At 36.5% G+C, this 24,690-nt stretch overlaps 2 protein-coding genes across 2 annotated transcripts; both read right to left on the bottom strand.

The window, feature by feature from the left end:
• Nucleotides 1-2,336: 2,336 nt before the first annotated feature.
• On the bottom strand, nucleotides 2,337-16,531 carry LOC106771848. Its single transcript, XM_014657843.2, has 4 exons — nucleotides 15,855-16,531; nucleotides 3,208-3,275; nucleotides 2,866-3,045; nucleotides 2,337-2,718 (listed from the first exon to the last, which is right to left on the bottom strand). The coding sequence occupies exons 1-4, from the start codon at nucleotides 16,375-16,377 to the stop codon at nucleotides 2,548-2,550; spliced, it is 942 nt and encodes a 313-aa protein (XP_014513329.1). The 5' UTR covers nucleotides 16,378-16,531; the 3' UTR covers nucleotides 2,337-2,547.
• Nucleotides 16,532-17,336: 805 nt separating this feature from the next.
• Nucleotides 17,337-23,898, bottom strand: LOC106771846 (serine/threonine-protein kinase KIPK2). The gene is made up of 3 exons (XM_014657842.2): nucleotides 23,661-23,898; nucleotides 20,453-22,432; nucleotides 17,337-18,532 (listed from the first exon to the last, which is right to left on the bottom strand). The coding sequence occupies exons 2-3, from the start codon at nucleotides 22,192-22,194 to the stop codon at nucleotides 17,686-17,688; spliced, it is 2,589 nt and encodes an 862-aa protein (XP_014513328.1). The 5' UTR covers nucleotides 22,195-22,432; nucleotides 23,661-23,898; the 3' UTR covers nucleotides 17,337-17,685.
• Nucleotides 23,899-24,690: the final 792 nt, after the last annotated feature.

The raw sequence follows: 24,690 nt of genomic DNA on the forward strand, positions 1-24,690 counted from the left end.
TAGAGATTCCTTGCGTTTCAAGCAATCAGCGGAACGTTTCTTTGAGTTTGACAGTTTATTGCAAGGTAAGGGAAGTTAAATTTGTCTTAAATTATGTTTGTTTATATTAAAATATAATCTATAAGAATGATATGATGTATTTGTTGAAATTGTAATGGTAGTATAGAATTTAATATGTACAAATAATGATAGTTGGTATCATGAAGTGTTTGTGATTGTAATATTGCGAAATTGATGTTCTATGTTGTTATGAATATGTGTGATGAAGTTGTGTTGTTGTTTGAAACTGAATTCAAAATGATTGTGATGAGAAATGGTGAAATTCTTTGGCTGTATGCCTAAAATGGGGGTTTAAAGGTGTGAGTTTGAGAATTTGGAGTTGATGTGAGGAAACTATTGTCTAGGTACTGTCATGAGGTGATTTAGGACTTGTTAGGAAGGCTAGATGGTTGAAAACTGTTTTGTAGCAAAAGGAGAATTTCTAGTTAAAGTTTTCAAGTGTTTTTTGTGTAAAAAGGGGGTTTTAAGTAGTGAGATTTTGGAGTAGTGAATCTAAACTATTTTAGAAGTTTAGAGGTCTATTGTTATACCTATTAGGACTTGTTTAGGTGCTAAAACCAGTGCAATATGTTATGAAAGTGTTAATGGCTTCATAAGTTTAGTTTTAGTCCATTTTAGAGGTTTTAAGGGTTAGAAATGGAAAGTAGGATAGTTGGGATGAAACTGAGGTTTTGGAGAGTGCTAGCAAGTGTATTTAGACTTGTTTATGCAGGTTTTAAACTGGTTTGAAGGCTTAAAAGTATAGAATTGAAATTGGGTAGATTATAGGAGTGAATTTGAGTTGCAGTAGTGTTTTCAGAGTTTTCTCAAGGTTTGGAGGGTCCTTAGGAGTCTTTAGAAGTTGGGAGTAAAGTGTTCAAAGTGAGAAAATTGAATTTTAATCTTACTGATAGCGTTGAGCGCCCAAACAGGTCATTGAGGGCTCGTTTTCCAATGGCTAGGGCGGTGAGCGCCAGCTCCGGGGCGCTCGGGCGCCACTTGGCGGAGTTAGGCACTACTACTCTAGTTTTAGGGGGTTTTCACAGTTCTAGATGTCCATTTTGGACATTCTTTAGGTCGTTTTGGAGGTTTTGGTCCCTTTCGGAGCTGTTGGTGAGTGTTTCAAAGCTATTAAGCTTGCCTAAGTATGAGTTTAAAGGGGTTTTGTGTTGTTTGGTGGTTCTTCTTGGATTGTTCTTGTGTATTAACGAACATGGAATGATTTCAAGTGTTTTCTAATGATTTGTTTAGTAGTTTAATGTCTTTTAAGGTATGATTAAAGATTATATATGTTGGTATTCAATGTGAAAGTAAAGTGACATATGTACATGGTTTCAAAGGTGTTTAAAGTTGTGAAAGTGAGTTCCAAGGTGGAATTCTTGGTGTAGTTCCAAGTATCTTTAGTCTGAATGCAGGGAGCTCAGTCTTCGAGGTTATCCTGACACTTTAATGGTCATTCATTCTCATATAGAGAGGATTGACAAAAGTAGTGAAAGTAGCAGGAGGTCTTAGTCTTAGGTGCTTCCAGTATGATCAAAGGTGTAGAACACACTAACCTTGTGAATGTGGTAGGACGAAACCCATTGTCAACAGCTTTGTAAAGCAGTAGTAGCCATCACAAGTGCATAACCCGTCACAGCTCAACATTCATTTAAGTCTGGACAGTCCAGTAAAAATATGATTATGCATAAAATATTTGGTTGTTTTAGTGTGATATGTTTGTTTTGTATATGATGTTTAAACATTCATATATATAAGCGTGCGCGCGCACGCGCGCGCACACACACACACACACAGATATATATATATATATATATATATATATATATATATATATATATATATATATATATATATATATATATATATATATATAAATTCATTGTTGGTACTCTAGTTTATCTTTGTTTTTGTATTGTCTGTTTATGTGTTGCTTTTTTTTTTACGATGGTCACTTTAGTGATGTGAGTTTAGGAAAACATTCTTTATAGTTGTTCTAACAAGAGGTGAGGGTGAAACAGTTGAAAAATTATATGTAAATCTTGAGTTTTATATATTTGTTTTATTATAGTAGTTATATTATTATATATGTAGTATTTTATTTTAATAGTATTTTACTATTAAAAAAATTAAAAAAAAATGGGATGTTACATCTTTAATATTCATCAACTTAGAAATCTGAGCTTAATCAAATCTATAAATTTGATCTTTGATTATTTATATGATTCAGTATCAAATCTGACTAAAGCTTATATTGAGCAAAATAAAGTTGATACTAACATGTCAAACTTAAACAATTCACAAATAAACAAGTCATTCATATTGCACTTGTCATATAAAAGGTGAAAGATTAAGATCCATAGCATTGGGGAAAGGAATAATTCCATGCTTTATTAACCACCTAAATTTCATATCAACATCAAATATCTCATCTCTAAATGCTCATGCGATCTAAAGCTTAACAGCTTGACTACGCCATATACAAGCAAAAATATCATGAGTATCAAACTACTCTGCTAATACGTCTGTATCACGAATAATCTTCTGTGAAGGAAGAATAATTGCAGCCACTGGTTTATCTTTAAATCCGCCACCTTCATCAATGATCAGCCTTAAGCCTTCTATATGAAGTTTCGCATGGTGACCACTCACAATGATGGTTGGACTTGCACTTAGTTCCTAAAAGAAACCAATAAGCCAATTTATTTAAAGATTCTACAAAAGAAAAAGTAAAGGCATAAATATCCTTTTAGTCCTTAATATTGTTTTCCCTATTTAAAACCATATGATGTATCAGTAATATTATAATACGCAGCAAGCTATCACCTCTGGAATATCCCACACACTCTTTCTCCCACTTAGAGCCTCCACCTTAGGCACCCGGGTATTTCGAGCTTTCAAAAGTTTTAACTGTTCTTTCACATCTACTCTTTTCTCCAAACCAGCATGAACAGCAATCATCTTGCAGCATTTACTTCCATCTTCAGTGTTAATGAAGACATCGTCCTAGCAAAATTTTATCCAGAGAACTTTCAGTAATTCTTCGTTTAATTCAAATCATTAAGCAGACGAAACAAGGACTGACAAATCAAGAGGCAACCAGATAACTTAGAAATCTGTCATATGATACCGCCACAAACATAAAGAGGCAAACAAAGTAAGCCTCACCTCTTCATGGACCCAAACCAAATCAGCCAGAAATTTCTTATGCTCATCAGGAACAGCCTTAACCAAATCTGCATACAATGAACTGCCCTTCAGTCCAGAAAACAGTAATCAATTTAAAAGAAAGCGCTAGTTAGACGACTTCAAAACAGTACTCATACATTATACTTCTAGGACAACGAAGATCCCCTAGCTATATAACAGTAACTATAATTCACCAATGTCCTTCATAGTAAACCTGAAGCTTTATAAAACTACACATACTAAGTTACAAACCCAGTTAGCAAGATCAATAAAACGAAGCAAACTTCACTACAACCTCAACATTTCAAAAACCTTAACATCTCAAAATAACACAATTAACAGAAAGTGTAGTATTCAAGATTCAAAATATAATTTAAAAAGAAATACCACCAATATACCCTTTGTTCTCACACAGTTTTTTACAAACTCTATTATTGATCAACTTTCTAATACGTCAATTCAGTTGTCTTGTAAAAAAAGTCACTCTTCGAACCAAAATATCAAATACTGACTTTTAACCAAATAAAGGACCAATAATAGAAAATGCGTTGAAGTATGATTATAATTTAAAATTACAAAAATGCATACATGACAAAAGTGAATTAATAAACAATTTGATCCGTGACAACTTGTGTTGCTCTGACCTAACATATTTTCATCTATACAACTTAGTACTTTGATAGATGTAATTATAAATTGAAAACGTCACAGGGCAAACTTTTGTTGAAGATATAACTGTTGGAACTAATTAACAAACAGAATATATTAGTTTTTTTTATTTTATTTTAAATAAAAGTTACATTGATTGACAGGGTAAATCTGTTTTTATCCTATTCTTTTGGCCACAATCTTTTAGTCAGTTGATTAACTAATACTTTTACTCGTGTTCTATAAATACGTTGTTGATTTCATTATGAATAAAATTATACCTTCTGCACTAAAATTCTGGAAAAAAGAAAATTACAAATTAGTATGAGAGCTTTTATTTTGTGATGGTGAGTATGAGTTATAGACAATATAAGAAGACTGACATTCCAGAATTGGCTCAGATGAAATATCACCATATCAGACTGTTAAAAGAGAAACAAAGGTAAAAAATTGTCTTTTTTTTCTGCTATATAAAAATTATTTTTACAAGAATTATGAACTTCAATACCTCAAAAAATAATATGCTAGGTGTGAAAGAACATAGCTAAAAAGGCATGCAAGTTCTGGACTTGGTTAGAGAATTTGTGATGTAGAGCATGAAGGAGACAAAAACAATTAAAAGCAATGTTGATGGACAGTTGAACATAGCAAATAAAGTGCAGCTTCTTGGAAAGGACTGTCTTGATGAATGAATAGCTCAAAAAAATTTGGTTACTATAATAGAAAAGCAAGAATCGAATATCAGCATTGGAGGAGTCAAAAGATCTGTATCAACCATCACCTAAGGAGACATGATTAATGCACTACGTGATGAGTCTCATGACTCACCATGAAGGCTTAGAGGACTTTCCAAGAAGAGTGACAAGAAGCATGACTAGAAGGGAGGCATCTTCCTTACCTTTGTTTTCTATTTCCTTATGTTGACTTTTCTCGTTAAGTTGAGTTGACTTGTTGACTTGACTTAAGTTGACTTGTTGACCATTGACCATGGTGTTTGTTTTGTAGGTCGAGCTAGTGCCAAGTTGGAGGAGAATAACATACATGGAGTGGAGGAGAGGCCCATCTTGGAGCCAAGCACATCTAGCGCACATTTGGAGAGGTTTGGGAGGCAAGGTTGACCTTCTCTTCTACAAGGTCATAGGCACACAAATGAAGAGCCTTGGAGACTAAACTAGGGTTCTCTTTTTCAAGACACCTCCTTTGACCTAGCTTCTAGAACATTAGTTTGTCTTTTTTGTAGTTGCATCCTTTAGCTTTATGTTTTTGCACGGAGACCATTTTTCACACTTGAAGAAGGGGCTCTCCAAGACTATTGCGAGGGTTGAATATTTTGGAGATTAATAAACATATATTTGACCACCTTTGTGAGAGTGCTCTCTTTGTGAGTATCTTTCACTCTAGCCTTATCTTGAGATTAGAGCTCAAGTGGCTGCATCCCCACTTATATTGGGTTGGTGAGCCTTAGTCCCCCCTAAGTGGCATGCTACCCTTGCTTCCCCATCCCCTTTCGAGTCTTCCATTTGTTCATCTTTTCTTCATTTTAAGCTTCTTTCAATTCGGCATTTACTTGCTTTTGTTTCTTGTTTTATGTTTAATGGGTTAATTGAATTCTCTTCTTCTCTTGAGCTCTTAGAAATGCACCTTCACATCTAGATAACCTTGGTTATCTTAATATCCAGTAGGAATCTTACTAGAGTTTTCTTAATCACCTTAACATCATATTTGCAAATTCTTAAAATGGGTCATTATCAATATGCCCAAGAGTAGAGAAGAACAATAAGACAAAAGGAAATTATACATGTGTGTTTGATAGGATATAATATGATAGGTTATAATGGGTAATAGGTGATGGAGAGAGAAAACAGTTTAGCAATATTGTTGTTGGGTAGTTAGAAGTGGGTTGCCTCTATAAGAAGGCAACGGGGGTCAGGTAGAGAGGACAACTTTTGAGTATTCTTTTGTAAAGACAGGAACATTTGTCCTGTGGAGGGGGATTAGGCTCCCATTAGTGCTATATGTATACATTGTTTCAATAGCAATACAAAAACCCATTCCTTTTACAGTTTGAGTTCTTGTTTTTGTGTGTGAGTGCTTGAAGTCAAATAGGTTTCATATCCAAAAACCTGTCAATTAGTACGATACAATATTTATCCTATTTTATCATGATTATATTGTATCTAGAGTTACTCTAATTATCATGATTATAATGTTTAGGATTACACTAATTATCATGATTATATTGTGTCTAGGGTTATCTTAATTATCATGTACTCTTGTATTAATTTATTCTTATAAATAGAATATTATCAAAGGGATCAATCAAGCTCTCTAGAATTATTTTACAGTTTAATTCTCAAGTTGAGATCAGAGGGTCGATCCTGCTCTGGTTTCTGTCTCGTAACATCTGTCCAGCGCAATAGTCCACCACTGCCAGCCATTGCCACCGGCCGCCGCCGGCCACTGTCCGCCACCGCCGTCCGCCGTCACAGTTTCGTCCGTCTAAACCCTTAGGGTTTTCTTGTTTCTCGTTGGTATGATTCATCTTCTTCAGAGATGACGTCTAGTAGTATTTTTTCCTTCTCTGAAAGTCCATCAATTACCTCCGAGAAGCTAAATGGAAAAAATTATCTACCATGGTCTACTACTGTTGAAATGTGGTTCCTTGGCCAAGGGCATTATGACCACCTTGAGTAAGATGGAAGCCATGTGCCTACTGAAAAAGCTGATCAGTGGAAACAAGCAGACTTCCAGTTGTGTGCCCTGTTATGGCAATTAGTGGAACCCAAACTTCTTATATCTTTGAGGGCTTTCAAAACTTGTCACTCCTTTTGGAAGAAAGCTTAAAGCATTTATGCCGACGATATTCAATGTCTCTATGACACTGCTTGCATCTCTTAAAATGGCAGACCATGATATGGTAACCTTCATGGCTGAAGCCCAATCTGCTGTCAAAGAACTCAAGATGTTTTTAGAAGCGGACCCATTAGAGGATATCAAAAAGAAACTAGACAAATTTTACATGGTGTTGATCCTTCGTGCCCTACATCCCGATTTTGAACATCTCAGAGATAAACTTCAGACCAGTCATGAAGTCCCTTCCATGGAAACATTGACCACTCACCTTTTGCATGTCCCAGTACCTCAAACTCAGGAAGCACATGAACTAGTGGAACCATCTGTCATGGTTGCCACACGAGGAAAAGGAGGACGTGGCACTAGAGGAGGAGGACGAGAAGGTTGAGAACGTCCTCAATGCACATATTGTAAAAGATGGGGTCACACTCTAAAGAATTGTTATTCTTTACATGGTTTTCCTTCTAAAACCGCCAATATTTCGAAGACTGAAGCTTCCACTTTGAAGACTAAAACTTCCATTTCTAAGTTCACTGAGGATGAATATCAAGAGCATTTAAGGTTAAAGTCTAACAGCTTGGCACAACCATCTTAATCTCCAAGTACATCATCAACTTGCATTTCTCAATCCATGGAAGGTCAAAATTCATGGATAATTGATTCAGGTGCTTCTGATCACATTTTCAGTAATACCTCTTTGTTCTCATCTATTTCTTTTCGAGAAAAACCTCATTTCATAACCCTTGCAAATGGATCCAAAACTTCCTCCAAATGAGTCGGTCATGTTTCCTTGTCTCCCTCCCTCAATCTCAACTCTGTCCTTTTTGTCCCTAATTGTCCTTTTAATTTAATTTTCCTAAGCAAGTTGACCAAAATGTTAAATTGTTCAATAACCTTTGATCATAAATCTTTTGTTATACAGGAGCATGGTTCGGGGAGACGGATTGGAGAAGGATATGAAGNTGNCGNNTTATACCATTNTGGATCTCGTCCAAGGGTGTCCTGTGTNGCTGCTNCTAATCCTAAAGTGCTACANGATCGACTTGGCCATCCTCATTTGTCCAAATTAAAAAAGATGTGTCCTGAACTTAATAGTCTCCAAACCGTAGAATGTGAGTCATGTCAATTAGGAAAACATGTTAGATCTTCCTTTCCTAGAAGGTCTCAATCAATATGTAATTCTAGTTTTTCCATCATCCATTCTTATATATGGGGACCTAGTCGTCTCTCCTCCTTTGATTTTAGATATTTTGTTATCTTTATTGATGAATATTCAAGATGTACTTGGGTTTATCTTATGAAAAATCGTTCTCAATTGTTAGCTATCTTTACATCCTTTTTGAATGACATCAAGAATCAAGTAATCAAAATATTAAGAAGTGATAATGCAAAAGAGTATTTCTCATCCTCCTTTTCTACCATCTTAAGTTCCCATGGTATCTTACATCAGTCTACTTGTCCTCATATACCATAGCAAAATGGTATAGCAAAACGAAAAAATAGACACTTGGTTGAAACTGCTCGTACCCTTTTGCTTGGTACCCACATTCTTGTCCATCACTGGGGAATGCCATCTTAACTGCATGTTATCTTATTAATAGGATGTCCTCCTCCTCTCTTGATAATAAAGTCCCTTTCTCCATTTTGTTCCCTAAAGATCCTTTCTTTCATACATCTCCCTCAGTGTTTGGTTGTATATGTTTTGTTCATGACATGTCTCCAAGTCTAGACAAACTCTCCACTCGCACTCTCAAATGTGTCTTCTTAGGCTATTCTCAACTTCAAAAAGGATATCAGTGTTAAAGTATTACATGCCTGCCAATGTCACATTCCAAGTCCTTCCTATTCCAATGGCTGAGTCAAATAGCTCCATTGTCTCTGTCATTCCAAGTCTTGATCACCATCCTCTTGCACCCGTTTCTCCACATACTGAGATCATCCCACAAGGGCTCCAATGGATAGTCCACCTCCCCAAGACAATGGTGAATCTCCTACTTCAGATTTTTCTCCCTCGTCACCACCTCCCACGTCCTCTAGTGAAAATGATTCAGCATGACCTATTGCCCTCAGAAAATGTACTCGTTCCACTTGCAATCCTCATCCCATTTATAATTTTCTTAGCTATCATCGATTGTCGCCCTCTTATTTTTCTCTTTTATCCTCAATGTCCCCTGTTGTTATATCCAAGAATGTGAAAGAAGCACTTGATCATCCTAGATGGCGACAAGCTATGATTGTAAAAATGCAGGCTCTTGACCACAGTAATACTTGGGAGCTGGTACCCCTTCTCCCGGGCAAAAAGGCGGTTGGTTGTCAATGGGTGTATGCAGTTAAAGTCGGCCCTGATGGTGAAATTGATCGGCTCAAAGCTTGACTTGTTGCAAAAGGATACACTTAGGTTTATGGTCTTGATTATTGTAACACTTTCTCTTTTGTAGCCAAGATGACTACTATTTGCCTCTTCTTTGACATGGCAGTCATTGGTCACTGGCCACTTCATCAATTGGATATCAAGAATATCTTCCTACATGGTGATCTTGAGGAAGAAGTTTATATGGAGCAACCTCCTGGGTTTGTTGCTCAAGGGGAGTCTAGTATGGTATGCAAACTGCATCGATCTCTATATGGCCTCAAGCAATCACCACGTGCTTGGTTTCGAAAGTTTAGCTCTTTGTTCAAAAATTTGGGCTAAAACGCAGTGAAGCAGACCATTCGGTTTTTTACTGTCATTCTTCTCTAAGGAAATGTGTTTACTTAATAATATATGTTGATGATATTGTCATTACAGGAAATGATGTTGTTGGAATATCTCAACTGAAAGAGTACTTGCGTAGACATTTTCAAACCAAGGATCTTGGAAGTCTCAAATACTTCTTAGGCATTGAAGTAGCGCAATCAAAAATGGAGTTGTAATCTCTCAAAGGAAGTATGCTCTTGATATATTACAAGAAACAAGCATGATTGATTGCAGATCGGTAGACAGTCCCATGGACCCAAACCAGAAATTAAGGACAGAAGAAGATGAATTATTCTCCGATCAAAAGAGGTATAGGAGGCTGGTTGGAAAATTGATTTACCTCACTATTACAAGGCCAAATCTATCCTTTGCAGTTGGAGTGGTTAGTCACTTCATGCAGGCTCCATATGTTGACCATTGGAATGCTCTCATTCGCATTCTAAGGTATGTCAAAGGCTCCCGGGCAAGGATTGTTATATGATGATAAAGGAAGCATCCAGGTCTCTGGGTATTGTGATGCAGATTGGACAGGTTTGCCTATTGATAGACGGTCTACTACAGGATATTATATTTTCTGGGAGGAAACATTATTTCATGGAAAAGTAAGAAACAGAATGTAGTAGTTCAATCAACAGCTGAAGTCGAGTATAGGGCACTGGTATCATTAACATGTGAACTTATATGGGTGAAACAATTCCTTTAAGAGCTTCAATTTTGTGACATTCATACTATGAAGATATATTGCGACAATCAAGCTGCTCTCCACATTGCATCAAATCCAGTCTTTCACGAGAGGACTAAAAATAGAAGTTGATTGTCATTTTGTTCGTGAAAAGTTGTTGACTAAAGAAATATGTACTGAGTTTATTGGGTCAAACGATCAACTCGCAGATGTATTAACTAAGTCATTAAGGGTCCTCGAATTGAGTTTATTTGTTCCAAGCTTAGTACATACAATTTGTATGCTCCAACTTGAGGGGGAGTATATGGATATTTATCCTATTTTATCATGATTATATTGTGTCTAGGGTTACTCTAATTATCATGATATATTGTGTTTAGGGTTACTCTAATTATCATGATTATATTGTGTCTAGGGTTACCCTAATTATCATGTACTCTTGTATCAATTTATGAGAGGGATCAATCACGCCCTCTAGAATTATTTTACAGTTTAATTCTCAAGTGAGAAACTTTTTGTAGTTCAAAAGTCAAGGAGGAGTGCTAGAGATATAATTGTTGGAACTAACTAACAAACAAAATATATTAGATTTTTAAGTTGTTTAATTTTAAACAAAAGACATGTTGAATGATAGGATGAATTTGTTTTTATCCTATCTTTTCGGCAGTATCTTTTTGTCAATTTATTAACTAATAGTGTCTTAAGTACGTTGATTTCCATATGAATAAAATTATGCCGTTTGTACTGACAAATCCTAATAAAAAATAATCTACAACTTTTTAACAAGTTGATACCTAAACATGGTCATGTGCATGTACGAACCAATGCAACACATGTTGTCTATTAGGATATAAGGAGAGGAAAAATTCATTAAAAGTTAATATTAACGGATTAGTTAGTTGGTTAGACAAGTTAGTTAGATATAAATAGCGAAGAAGGACAAGAGAGATGCAAATTTGTTGTTACTGTAAATTGGCCATTGGCTCTTTCAGAAAGGAGAAACGAGGAACCTTTGGAGGATAGATTTTGTTAGGTTCCTAGGTATGAAACCTAACTAAGAACAATCACTCACACACAAACAAGAACTTAAACTGTAAAAAGAATGGGTTTCTGTATGGATATTGAAACAAAGTACACAGATAGCACTAACAGAGGCCTAATCCCCCTCTTCCAGTCAAAGTCCACACTTTACAAAAGAATACTCAATCAATGCCCTATACAAAGTTACAAGAGCTCTATTATAGCAGCTCTGACCCGCTCCCCTTTTACAACAGAAACCCCCACTCCCTTAATTGTTTAGTCCTGCACCACCACTTCCTTAACCGTTCGAGTCTCGCTCCCCTAAACCCTTAACCGTTCGGTCCTTCACCCCCACTTCCTTAACCGTTCGGTTCTCGCTCCCCCTTTCTACCATTTAGCTCACTTCCCTCCTACCATTATACCGTTCGGCTTCTATATTACACCTTTTATATCCTATCATCCTATATCCTATTATTACACCCTGCTGCAGAACAACCTTGTCCTCAAGGTTGGAATCGAGAAGCTTGATCTCATGGCTCTTCTTCAGAATCGTGTTACCATATGAAGGGAACCCAGTAGCTGTTGCCCTCCAATTCAGGTCTGGAGGTTTGGGTGGTGGCAAATCCTCCTCCAATGTCTTCCATTCTTCCTGGATTCTATTAACGTCCAACATTCTGGTCACCACTTTTCCAAAATCATAAGCCCTAAGAACATGGTCTTCGATGTCTTTCAGTGCTTCAGGTAGCTCTCTCCCCTCTGCAGGTGTATCACGAACTGCAAGCCCCCTTTGCTCCCCTTGGTACTCAGTGGCCACATCCACCACCTTCACTGTTTCAACACCACTAATTGCTTTCTCCGCAACACCTTCACTATTACTTTTATTATTATTATTATTTTTCTCTTCAACACTCACCATGTTGTGCTCAACCTCTTCTCTTTTCACCCACGAAAAAACTGATTTTTTCTCACCCTTCCCTGCTCCATTATTGTTATTGGCATCCTCTTCCCCTCTTTGCTCCCATTGATCCAGCACTCCTCTCCTAAGGATATTCGTTAGTTCTCTCCCATTCGGATCCAGTTGTCCTCTCTCGTTCGGTTCCGGCAGTCCTCTACCGTTCGGTTCTGGGATTCCTCTCTCGTTCGGCTTCAACCGTCCTCTATCGTTCAGTTCCGACAGACCTTTCCCGTTTGGAGCTTGGACGTATTCCTCCATGGTCCCTAACTTCTTACTGGCCCCAACCCTTTCAAAGATGGTACCCCCGTTCCATTCTCCAAATCGCACCACCACTGCCCCCTTCAGACCTTCCCAAGAACAACTCTTGGCTTTCTCCTTCCAGGCTCTGAACCAATAGCCAACACTCCCCTCCATACTGATGTCAGTTAGGCACACCTTTTCCTCCTCTGTCACCCCTTGCCACTCGAAGAACTTCTCTGCCTTAGAGATCCACCCCAACGGATCAAACCCTTCAAAAATGGATAGTTCTACCCTTTTTACCCAATTAGGTTAAGCGTCTCCTCGGTCTTCTTCTAGTTCCTCCTCCGAGCTCTGTCTTCTCCTTCTCCGATTCTCGTTAACAAAAAGTTGATCTTCATCTACATCCCCTGGACTACGTTCTAATCCTTTTTCCAAGTTTTGCACCATTCCTCCAAGAACTCGCGTGAGTTCTCTGATTTCCTGTCACATTTCTTGCATATTTCTTCTCCACTGCCATGCTCATTTATTATTCAGCCATGCTCCTTTTCTGTTCGTTGGTCCTCTTCAAGGTATTTTCTCTTCCTTCCATGTTGTCACCCTTTCTTGATCACTTCTTGATCCCTTCTTAACGTCTTTCTCGCCCAATTGGTATCCGCCAGGTCGGACCAATTTCTTAGGTTCCTGGGTATGAAACCTAACTAAGAATAATCACTCACACAAACAAGAACTCAAACTGTAAAAAGAATGGGTTTCTTTATGGATATTGAAACAAAGTACACAGATAGAACTAACGGAGACCTAATCCCCCTCTTCTGGTCAAAGTCTAGACTTTACAAAAGAATACTCAACGAATGCCCTATACAAAGTTACAGGAGCTCTATTTATAGCAGCTCTGACCCGCTCCCCTTTTACAACAGAAACCCCCACTCCCTTAACCATTCAGTCCTGCACCACCACTTCCTTAACGGTTTGGTTCTTGCTCCCCCACACCCTTAACCGTTCGGTCCTTCACCCCCACTTCCTTAACCGTTCGGTTCTCGCTCCCCCTCTCTACTGTTCGGCTCACTTCCCCCTACTTTTATACCGTTCGGCTTCTATCTTACACCCCTTATATCCTATCACCCTATATCCTATCAGATTCTCTTCTATTTCTTGTTCTCTTCATCCTATTGAACACAAATCTTTCTTTTTCTTTTCAATCCTTGGTTCTTAACAAATTAATCCGAACTTCTGGGTAGGTTGGACCATTGGAGAAAGTTGTCACTGAGAAAGGTATGCAACTGGCAAAATTAAAAGCTGGTATGGTTTATACCAAACATTTGATATTGCAGATGAAAAACAAGAAACCGTCATCTGTTGAGGAGGAAAATTAATAAAAAATTAATAAATGTGAGAAATGGGTGGAAGAAGGGGAGAACAGTGGTTTTGAGGAAGAACATGACTTTCTTCCATGTTCTTGGGCAAAGAAAGTTGAATTATCAACTTTTGAAGGTTTAGCAATCAAGAACCACTCCCTTTGTTGTGGAGAAGAAACAAAATATGGTGAACGAAAATTAGTATGAGAAGCAGAGATTGAAGAAGTTATGAGGGAGAAAGAAGTTGATATTTCCATGAAGAGGGAGAAACTGAAACACATTGAAAATGAAGTAGTAGACTTTCTCAAGAAGCAAGATGAAGATTCAACCATCAAGCTAGGTAGTGGAGCCAAGACAGAAGGAAGTCAAAGACAGTCTTGGTAATTATTGTCGTACAGACTAGACCCTCATCCCCACCACCACCCATGCAGCCTAACATGAGTTTCTCTGTAGTGGCAAGTGGGTTCTCATTTCCATGGCAGGAAAACATCACAATGCTTTGCAGGAGGGCAAATGAAGATCATGGTAACAAAGACGAACCTGGAATCAAACTTCCACAATTCCATCCATGAGGACAAGTTTGATTGTTGGAGGGTTGTATTGTTAGGATATAAGAAAAGGAGAAGTTTATAAGATGGTTATAATATTAATGGCCTGGTTACTTAATTAGAAGGGGATAGTTAGATATAACAAAGGGATTGTAGACTGAGCATTGAATTTTGAGTAAGGAGAAATCCTCTCTGAAGGGGAAACCCTTGGAGGACGAATTTCTCTCCACTTTCTTATTCTTTTCATCCTATTTCATAAAATATGTCGTTTCCTTTTCGCTTCAATTCCTACTTCATAACAATAAAAATATTTCTTAGTTACTTTTAAAAACCAAATACTACATTAGCTGTGATAAAATTTCATGGAAGATAGCTGTAGGATTCACCCTAAAATCAGCTTTAAGGTCTATTCACATCATTGAAAATGGAAGAACAACCTTACTATATAAACTAATAGTTATGCAATAGTTACACAACAACAACAACAACAAAGTCTTATCCCCTAGGGGAAATCAGCTATACGGATCACATGACGCCATTCCACACTGTTAAAAACTAAATCTTCATAAATATTATTTAACCTGGTATTTTGCTTGACACTTTCCTCCTATGTCCTTTTTTGGTTTCCAGCTCCTTTTCACATAACTAGAACACATGCAATTTACTCTTCTAATTAGCGCCTATTGTGACTTTCTTTGAATGTATCCAAACCAGTTTAACCAGTTTTCTATCATCTTTCCTTATCGGGTGCTACACCAATCTTCTCTTGTATATATATATTATTCAATATGTTGTCATTTATTGACATTTATCTTACTATTCTCAGTTTTTGAATAAAGTAAATAAATGCTTAAGGCATCAAATTTAAATCAATCTATTGCTTTATATTTCAAATTTTAAAAATGCATCCAATCAGAAAATATTTATTAGAAATTAAAATATGATCCTCCTTTCCTTCTACAAAACCCAATTCTATATCATATCCTTACAAAATCCAAACACCATGGCTTAAAATTTGATGATGGATCTTGGTAACACCCTAAGAAATTGGCTATGAAATATCTTAGGCACGATTAAAATCTGTCTTTCCAAATCAATCAATTCTTTTGTCACCAAAATATTTGAGTTTCATAAATATTGTTAACTATAAGTAATAAAGAATCATTCTAAATATAATGTTTGCACTCTGATAATAAATCGTATCTGTCAAACACCTTTAGTTTTAGAAGTAAACTTACTATGCACGATTACTTATGTTCGAATAACAAGTTATCTAATATGCAGCTATATTAAACTAACAAACTTAAAATACATGATAATAGATCATTTTACTTGTAACCATTATAAGAGCTTGAGACATTCCTACAAAACTTCAGTTCTTTGAGCTGGTTATTCTCAGAGCAAGGGTATGATAGTCTATAATTTAATATCAGTTTGAAGAAAAACTTTGAGAAAATATAAATTAGTTGTACGGTATCATACAAGTTAAAATCCTTTTTCTCAATGTATGTAATAAGTAAATTGAATTAGCAGGAAAGGAAAAGAAGAAAATCAGTGGTAGGCAAAGCAAAGAACAAGAGAGGCGAACCAGCGGAACCATGGGGAACTCCGTAGGATTCAAAGGTTGGCCCAGCGTCGTAAATTGATCCTTGATACTCCGTCTTCTTGACAGTGTTAAACTTATCCTTTATCTTACCACTCCACCTTCGACCTTGCAGGTGCATATTCTCGAACCCCTCACCACTGAACCACCCTTCACGATCCTCGCTCGCCGAGTACTCCTTCCACCCATCCGAGAACGGCGACCCGTCCGGAGGTGGCGGCAGGAGGTGGAGGAAGGCGGCGAAGGCCAGGTCATGGTTGCCGGAAAGGAAGACGTGCTTCTGCCGCGGGTAACGGGAGGGCAACGCCACGAGGAAATCGATGACGAGGCGGGTGTCGGGACCGCGGTCGCAGTAGTCGCCGAGGAAGATTACGGTGGCAGTTTCGAATTCGGACCGTTCGATGCTGCGTTCGAGGTTCGACCAAAGATTTTTCAGCTTCGTTACGAAGCCGTGGATGTCGCCTACGCAGATTACGAGCCTGGGTTTTGGGTTTGGAGGCTCTGACATTGGTGCGATTTTCTGGGTTTTGGTTTGGTTCCAAGCTTCTATTTCAGTACACAATTTTGATAAAGAAACACATTATATTTGAATCCGATATGGTTTAGATCATAGGATGTAGACAGTGGCGGATTAATTTAAAGTTTAATAAAACTGATTTAATTTGCGATTCCAATTTGTAGTTTAATTAGTTCTGAATTACACATTTTATATTTTCCATGAAAACAAACAGCAAATACCCAAAATAGCAGTTAACCAAGGATTAGGATTTCCTCCATCTACAAATAAACTGCATAATCCGATGTTTATCATCCAAGGGTTCAGAATTTTTTGTTTTCGATTTTATATTTAATGTATATAATTTAGTTTTAATGGCTAAAATTTCTTCCAGCATTTGACTGCAGAAGTACACCCTCCTAACAAACGATATTTCGAAACTAAAACAATCATAATCTCAACTATGCAACGCATAAAGTCGCAAGCAGCATGAACAAGGGTTTTCATCAGTATTAAATGAGAAGGTAACAAGGCTAGTAAAAATTTTAACTCTGCTGTTAATTAATTATCGCCTGTTATCCCAATATGAACATCTTCATGGAATTGAAAAGATAGACAGAAAACAACACTAAAAAGACGATACAAACGAATCAATTATGAGAAATACCTCCCGGCAATTCATGGTAGAATGGATGATCAATCTGCCCCACATGCACAGCCTTTACAAGGAACAGCCTCTGACTTAAAGGCTGTATATTATATTATGACAGTATCTAGAGAAAAGTTTGTGCACTAGAGTCCTCAAACTTCTAAAATATATACAATTTCATACTTTTGTTAACTTCGTCCACCAACTTATTTGATTACAAGGTTATTTCATGACTAATTTAGTACCAAAATTATCTTTCAAGTGCATGTTTAACACATTATGCACTCACCCTTTTAGAGTCCGCGCAATACTATAAAAAGTCTATAGAATTGCTTCTAGGATTTACTCTTGTTTATTGTTGCTACAGAATGATCTTGCTTGTACATACGCCTACAGGTAACAAAATTCTTTAATCTACGCCCACCCAGCATGGTGACTGGACGAGTATGACATGTTTTTGTTCTGAGGAATTTATACTTTCAGAGCGCTGAGTATCAAGTTGCTGTATAAGGTGAACTTCCTATACCTCAAAAGACACATTTTACCTTGTTACAATCAAAACTACTATACAACAAAGGCTTACATAATTGTTGCAGCTTGACACATGAAGCATAGAGCCAAAACAAGGGAATCCATAACAAGAATGTCACTCTTGCCAAAGAAGAGTCTCTTTAAAACAACTCAAATTCCACTTGCTCCCCTGCTGCATTACACTCTACATACTGAATACCCTTGCACTGGGACTGTGGAGTCATCTCTGAAACTCCAAATTCACACGAGTCTGGAAGTTCTGGTGGGATAGCACAACGAATTAAGGCCCAATTAAGGCCTTCAAAGAATGGGTGCTGTTTTATCTCAGCAGCCCCTTTCTCTGTACCCAAACGATTTTCAGGCTCTTTAACCAACAACCCCCTAATGAGATCCCTCGCTTGGAAACTAACGAATGGGGTATCAGGGAACCTGAGACCTTGCAACACCACGTTGGCTAATGTTTCTTCATTATTACAACCTTTAAAGGGTGTTCTGCCATATAAGAGCTCATATAGAAAAACACCAAATGTCCACCAGTCAACTGCAGCTCCGTGTCCCTCTCCTTTGATTATCTCAGGCGCCAAATATTCATGTGTACCAACAAATGAATTTGATCTTGCGTCAGTGGGTTCAGCCACGAGCTGTGGCAATGATCTGAGATGGGCAGCAAGATCTGTTTTTAATTTCCTTGTTTTTGCGGCAGGAGGTAGGAGTCTGGGGCTGAAGCATGGAACTTGACAGGATGGTTCAATACAAAATGGCTCAATGCAATTAGATTGTGCACAAGGACCAGAATTCTTAGCAGGATCCACATCAGATGACTTCAGAAGCGTCGGGCTAACATCACACTTAAGTGACAGATCAAAATCTGTCAGCATAATGTGACCATCTTCTCGAACAAGAATGTTTTCTGGCTTCAAATCACGGTAAACCACTCCAAGCATGTGCAAGTACTCTAAAGCAAGAAGGACTTCAGCTACATAAAACCTGCATGTATAAAGTTTCTTGTGAATACAAAATCAAGCTCCAATATTTGTTCCATGTTGCCAACAAGGTTGAATAAAACCAACAAAATTGACGAACAGAAATCCCTTTCAATTATGGTAGCTATCAAAGTAATTTGCTCTTGAATACACAGTGCATGATGGTATATAATTTGGTTCAAAATTGCATGCATGTACGACAGCAATTATCAATCAAGACTGTCTTGATAGATTTTATTTGTTAAAACTATATTGCTAGATTCAATTCTTTACTAGCTTGATAGATTTTATTTGTTAAAACTATATTGATAGATTTTATGAAAGACACAAATAAATCTCATGAAACATTTGTATAAGCAGGAAAATTAAATATATAAATTACCAAGAAATGAATTTATGTTTAACTCAATTTTATAAAACTAGATTGTAAGATAAAGTTTTCAAATATAGGATTAAATATGTGTGGGTGTGGTTCAACATGAGTCCGAAAGTGAGTGACACAACAACCCCAATAAACTTGACTAAATTAGGCTTTGAATGACTCTTATATTATATTAAGAAGTGACTTTAAGTTTAACTCAACTTCACAAAAGTGACTTTATGCTGCCAGTCACTTGGGGTTAAAATAAGGAACTTCACTGCTTCAAATGACAAGCTATGCACTCTTTGCAAGAACAATGTCATCACCGGTGTTATGATTTCATGGGCATTGCCCAATTCCACATATCCAAACATTTACAAGCTGAAAGCAAAAACTGAAACAAGAAAGCAGATGCATATTTACAAGTGCTGGCGGAAGTTAATACTACCAAATTTATTCAATAATTGAAAACCCACTTTTTCAACGTTAAACAAAGTGGCCTTCAAGAACAGAGACTGCACTAGCTAGCAGTGAACGCTGCAAAAATTAAAATATTCAGGATACAGCACATTGGGATACTGATTGTTTAGTAGGATAATAGAGGTATAGTTTTTGACTGAGGCATGGCAAAAGAAAGATGCATCACACAAGTGATTTGCATGAAAGCATATCAAGAAGACACTGGGACAGCAGTAGTAACATGATATATTCCTTAAAAAGCCCCATCAATCTGTAACCAAAGTCATTAGCAGGATTTCATAACCTAAATGTAACAGTAGCAGAGATCCAAGTGAGTTAGAAAAGTATCTATCAATGAAATTGAGGTAGTTATTACTAGGAGTATGAGAAATAGAAAAGAACTTATCCAATATTAGCAGTACTGAATTAGAAACTGCACAATCGCAATTATTTATAGAAAATATTTCATGGCAGTTAGGCATTAGGAGTATATATATCTGATGGTAAGGTGTGTAATTAGACACATGTGCTGTTATTTGCACTTCTAATAGAAGACTTAGTTTCTGTGACAGCAAGTAAGTATATTGCAGTATCATGTGTAATTTTTATGTTCCGTATCATATTAGCTTTTCAACTGATGTTCTCTCACTTTTCTACTTAACCAAGTATCCTGAAGCACAATTAGCACTATTTCATAACTTCAGGATTTAAAAGGTGAAAAAAACATTCCATTTTTCCAGCGATATATGCTGCATTCATATTTAAATTGCTAATGCATCATTTTAAAATTCATAAAACATATACACACAACACAGAAACTAAACATATAATATACGAAATAAACATATTAAAGTTTAAAACCTTATTGCCTGCACTAGATACGCCATAAATGCAAGACAACTGATAATTTAGAAGAATGAGCTCCGGGAGAGTTCCAAAACAAGGAGAATAAAACAAACTAAACTGTACCAGAAAATACTCTACCAAATACAGCATTTGTTGAATATCTAAAAATGCAGTACCAGGGAGGTAGCTCATAATATAATCCTCACCACAGAAAAGAAAATCATAATATATTACTAGACAGATTCTCTTAGCATGTACCTAGCTGCTGGCTCTGAAAAACTTCTACCAAGCTGTTTCTGCCGTAGAACATGAAGATCACCACCTGGACAATACTCCATGACCAGACATGATAAATTATCTGATGTAAACTGCCCATACAGTGTCGGAAGAAAAGGATGATCCAGTATCCTTAATATTTCTCTTTCAGTTTGAGCCCTAGGCATCTTCTTCCTTCTTGACAAAAATTCATTGTCCATCACCTTGATAGCAAAAAAACAACTTTTGCCAATTAGCTCAGCAAGATATACAGTTCCAATGTCTCCACAACCTAACTTCCTCAAAAGATTGAAGTGTCTCAAGCCCAAGACTCCATGCTGCATTTGAGCATGTCGTATGGCCTCCCATCTAACATCCTTTGACATGTGAGGCCTATTGCCACAACTAGCTCCACTGAGATTACTCTCATCACTTGTACTTGTACTACTACTGTAGTCACCTTGACTACTCTTCGAACTTTGTGAAAATTCAAGTTGCTCTTTCAATACGGTATTCTTTTTCACTTTTGTAACTTCTCTGGCACTATTACAGCCAGCTGGTGCTGAGCCTGAGTGCACATTAACAGAGTTAATTCCATCTCCAGAACTAGTAGAGTCCAATGATACAATACCTTTGTTGTTTTCTATAGCACACCAGCATCTCTCACAAACAAGTTGAGTTGCACTAGTAACTGACTGGCTATTTACTTCATTGGATGTAGGATCAAATACAGCAGAAAAGGAATCCTGCTTTAGTTTTTTCTTACCCAAACTTTTATTCTTGATAATTGATTTGACCGTACGAGGGGCATGCCGTGATAGTTTGCACACTCTGCTGCCGTTTACTGAAGTAGATGAGGAACAGACTGTTTGTAACCTATCTTTCTGCCCATTCTTTGATACACATGCTTTATTTCCTAATTTATTAGAGGAAGAAGCATTTTCAGACAAGTCTAACTTACTTCCATTAGTGTTACAACTAGATGAAGAAGATGCATATGTTTGTTTTTCTATTTGAGAAGGTTCCAAAGACTGCGATAGAACCCCAACTTTATTTGATGAACTAGCCAAGTCACCTATCAATGAAGCCCCAGTACCATTTTCAGTAGTTGCAACAGAAATTTTGGAAGATTGAACATTTTGGCTTAGTGATGTGCTTTTAACAGTTGGATGAGACTGGGAAGCTTTATCCAAGGCATGTGAGCTGCTCTCTTCCGGCACTAGAGATATTTCGCTTGTACTCCCTTTACTCTCAACATTAGAAGGCCCAGATTGTCTACCTTCAACTACAACTGAATTGTACAATGTCTGTATCTTCCCAACCTCAGATATTCTTGGAGAGGCAGTTGACTTTGATAATCTTTTCATGGCAGCCATTTCTGATGCCTTAGATATACATAGGTCTCTTAAAGCCTGCTTCAAAGTTAAAGGCTCAGAATATCCAACTCGTGGGGACCGAGAAGCACCCACTGTAATTGGTTTTTTCAATGAACTTTTCATCTTAGGGCTTGTACCATCCTGTAAAAGGCCAGAATCCCTTGATGAAGATTTAAGAGTAATTGATTCAAACAGCTTATTAATATCATCATCTAGATTATCCTTATATCCCTGTTTCAGCACAGGATGCTTCTGGTTTTTTTCATCCAAGCTATATCCAGAATTGGACTGATATATCCCGCCAGCTTTCTCTGTATTTAGGTCATCCCTTGCTTCTACAATTTCACAAGTGCCAGAGAATGAACCCATTGAGACAGAGTTTACCACTAACTTCGGTGTGGTAGAGGTAACAGATACAGATTATCTCTCAGTGCAAAAGTCTATTCTACTTTATTTCTCATGCAGTGCATCAAACACCATAAACTCCCAACTCAAAAACAGTCAACCTGCAGTTCAACTTTCAGAATCAAAACCATTGGTGCGATCAAATCAAATTTGTAAGTCCAAACTATATCCACCTCTTTACCAGCTACATGAGATTGAAACCCTGATGCAAATGCCAACATTTGAATGCATCAGCACACAAAGCGTAAATATAAAATAGTAAATTGAGAAAAAAGAAAGGACACAAATTGACCCCAATAAAATGAAAGAACGAAATCAAATGAAAACAAAGATGGACATAAAAAAATTTCAAAATGATAAGAGAAGCTACAAAATAAGCAATCTCGTACTACCATTACTTGTATGACAAGTGTCAACTGCGGGGAACATAAATCAAAATGCACATGGAATAAAAAGAAACCGCAAAAAATCTAATTTGTTTTCCTTTCCAACATTCTAACAGTTTGGCACTCCTTGTAATTAATGTGAAGATGAGTACAAGCCAATCCATCTCACAAAATATAAGAATTTTAAATATTCACTCCTTTTATAACAAAAGATGATTAACTAGAGACAAACCAAGGACTAAATATCAGGGTTTTAAAAAATGAATTAACCGTCCTAATTGACTTGCATTTAAGCGCAGGATCCAGTTTATACCGAGCAAAACAACCCCCTCGCTGCGCTGTATAGAAAACCAACATCAAGTCAAAACTCCATACTTTGAAGAGAAGCTAACAATTTGTCTTATCAATTCAAAAACTTCACCAATCGTTGTAATCAACAGATCAAATGAAAACGAAACAGCAGGCGTAAGCCAATCCAATCCTTGTTCATATTCACGGACAGTAACGCAAATCAACTTAAGGATCGATAAATCTTAAAAAAAAAAAAATAACTTCGAAAACACACACAAAAATGAAGGTGATTTAAAAAGACATATTAAATCAAAATTTTAAACCAAATCATTCAGCTATATAAAAAAAATAAAAAATAAATCCAATAAATTTCATCCCAAAGTGATTCAAATTTTCCCAAAAATGCAATAATATATATATATATATATATATATATATATATATATATATATATATATATATATATATATATAATTTAAAAATGTAGTTTGTGTTTGTTTCGTCCAGAATGTAGAATCCAAGAGCGGCAGCTTCTTCTTATTCTTCTTCCTCTTACTTTTATTCTTATTTTTCAGAATGAAGTTCCGAAACAACAAGAGTAGAAGGTCGAAATCTCATTGAACAGACTAAGACAAAGCAACAGAGTGTACACAACAAACAGAGAGAACACAGTTCATTGGAGAGTAACGGAACGAGATATCAGAAATCAAACTGTTCAGACACGAAGCGCAATCGGAAACATAGAAGCCGCACCTGCAAGCAAGAGAAGGCGTAGACACCGAGCACATTGACATCAAGGTGCTTCAGCAAATGGAATCCAACAACGCAGGAAAATCAATCCAGATTAGGAACAGAGAGAGAAACCCTAGGCGAGCATGGAAGTGATGGAAAAAACTGAAAGGTGGAGAGAGAAAGAAAAAGAGAGAAGAAGAAGATGCACAATGTTTATTTTCTTCTGTTCCACTTTCAGCACTGGCACTGATTATTTCGTACAAACAGGACCCATTTTCACAGACAAAATATTCTGAAACTCAAAAAAAAAATATAACAGACATAATTTTTTAATATTTATTATTGATTATAATCATTTTTCAATATTAGAATTTTATTAATTATAGAATTTTCCAATAATTAAAATTTAAATTGTATCACTTATAAAAAGTAAATATATATATATGTACTACCAATACATGGAATCAGTACAATGAGATTTAATCTGAAATATCAAGTTGAAAATTAAAATATATATAAGTATAGTAATCACGGCGCATATGAAATGAAATTATGTTAAATATAAGAAAAGTTACTAACAGAATATTTTAAATAAATACATATGGAATATTTTAAATATATAAATATATAAGCATATCATTAGAAAATAAATAATATTCAAAATTACTTGAATGCTATTTGTCGTGTTTCACCCACCATGCGATCTCAGATTTGGCTTCGTATATTATTAAATAACAGTGTGATTTTAAATGTTTAAATACTTTATGAGTATCCGATGCCTTTTTTTTTTCTTTTCTGTTAGCATATCAAGGTGATGTGATGATATTTTATGCGATGTGATGTGTACAAGGAAGTGGTTTATGATTTTAAGTACTATATTATCCCAACGAACATATGTTCATAGAAAATAATAAAAAATTAAGACAATTAACCTAACTTCCTCCGACTTGACATTTCAATTCCAACTATTTATAAGTAAAACCCAACAAATAGCTAAATATTTGAAACAATGCACTCGTTTTCTTTATGCAAATTATATTAAAACTTCTGT

The sequence above is a fragment of the Vigna radiata genome, chromosome 8 (assembly GCF_000741045.1).
Source record: "Vigna radiata var. radiata cultivar VC1973A chromosome 8, Vradiata_ver6, whole genome shotgun sequence".
In the NCBI taxonomy this organism is placed as follows: Eukaryota; Viridiplantae; Streptophyta; class Magnoliopsida; order Fabales; family Fabaceae; genus Vigna; species Vigna radiata.

Coding starts and splice junctions, on each gene's coding strand:
- LOC106771848 (XM_014657843.2), bottom strand. CDS start 16,377: ATGTCAGAGCCTCCAAACCCAAAACCCAGGCTCGTAATCTGCGTAGGC. Junction 3,276..15,854: donor AGTTCCCCATGGTTCCGCTG/GTTCGCCTCTCT, acceptor CATTGTATGCAG/ATTTGGTTAAGGCTGTTCCT. Junction 3,046..3,207: donor TGGTTTGGGTCCATGAAGAG/GTGAGGCTTACT, acceptor AAATTTTGCTAG/GACGATGTCTTCATTAACAC.
- LOC106771846 (XM_014657842.2), bottom strand. CDS start 22,194: ATGGGTTCATTCTCTGGCACTTGTGAAATTGTAGAAGCAAGGGATGAC. Junction 18,533..20,452: donor TTTTCAGAGCCAGCAGCTAG/GTACATGCTAAG, acceptor TTATACATGCAG/GTTTTATGTAGCTGAAGTCC.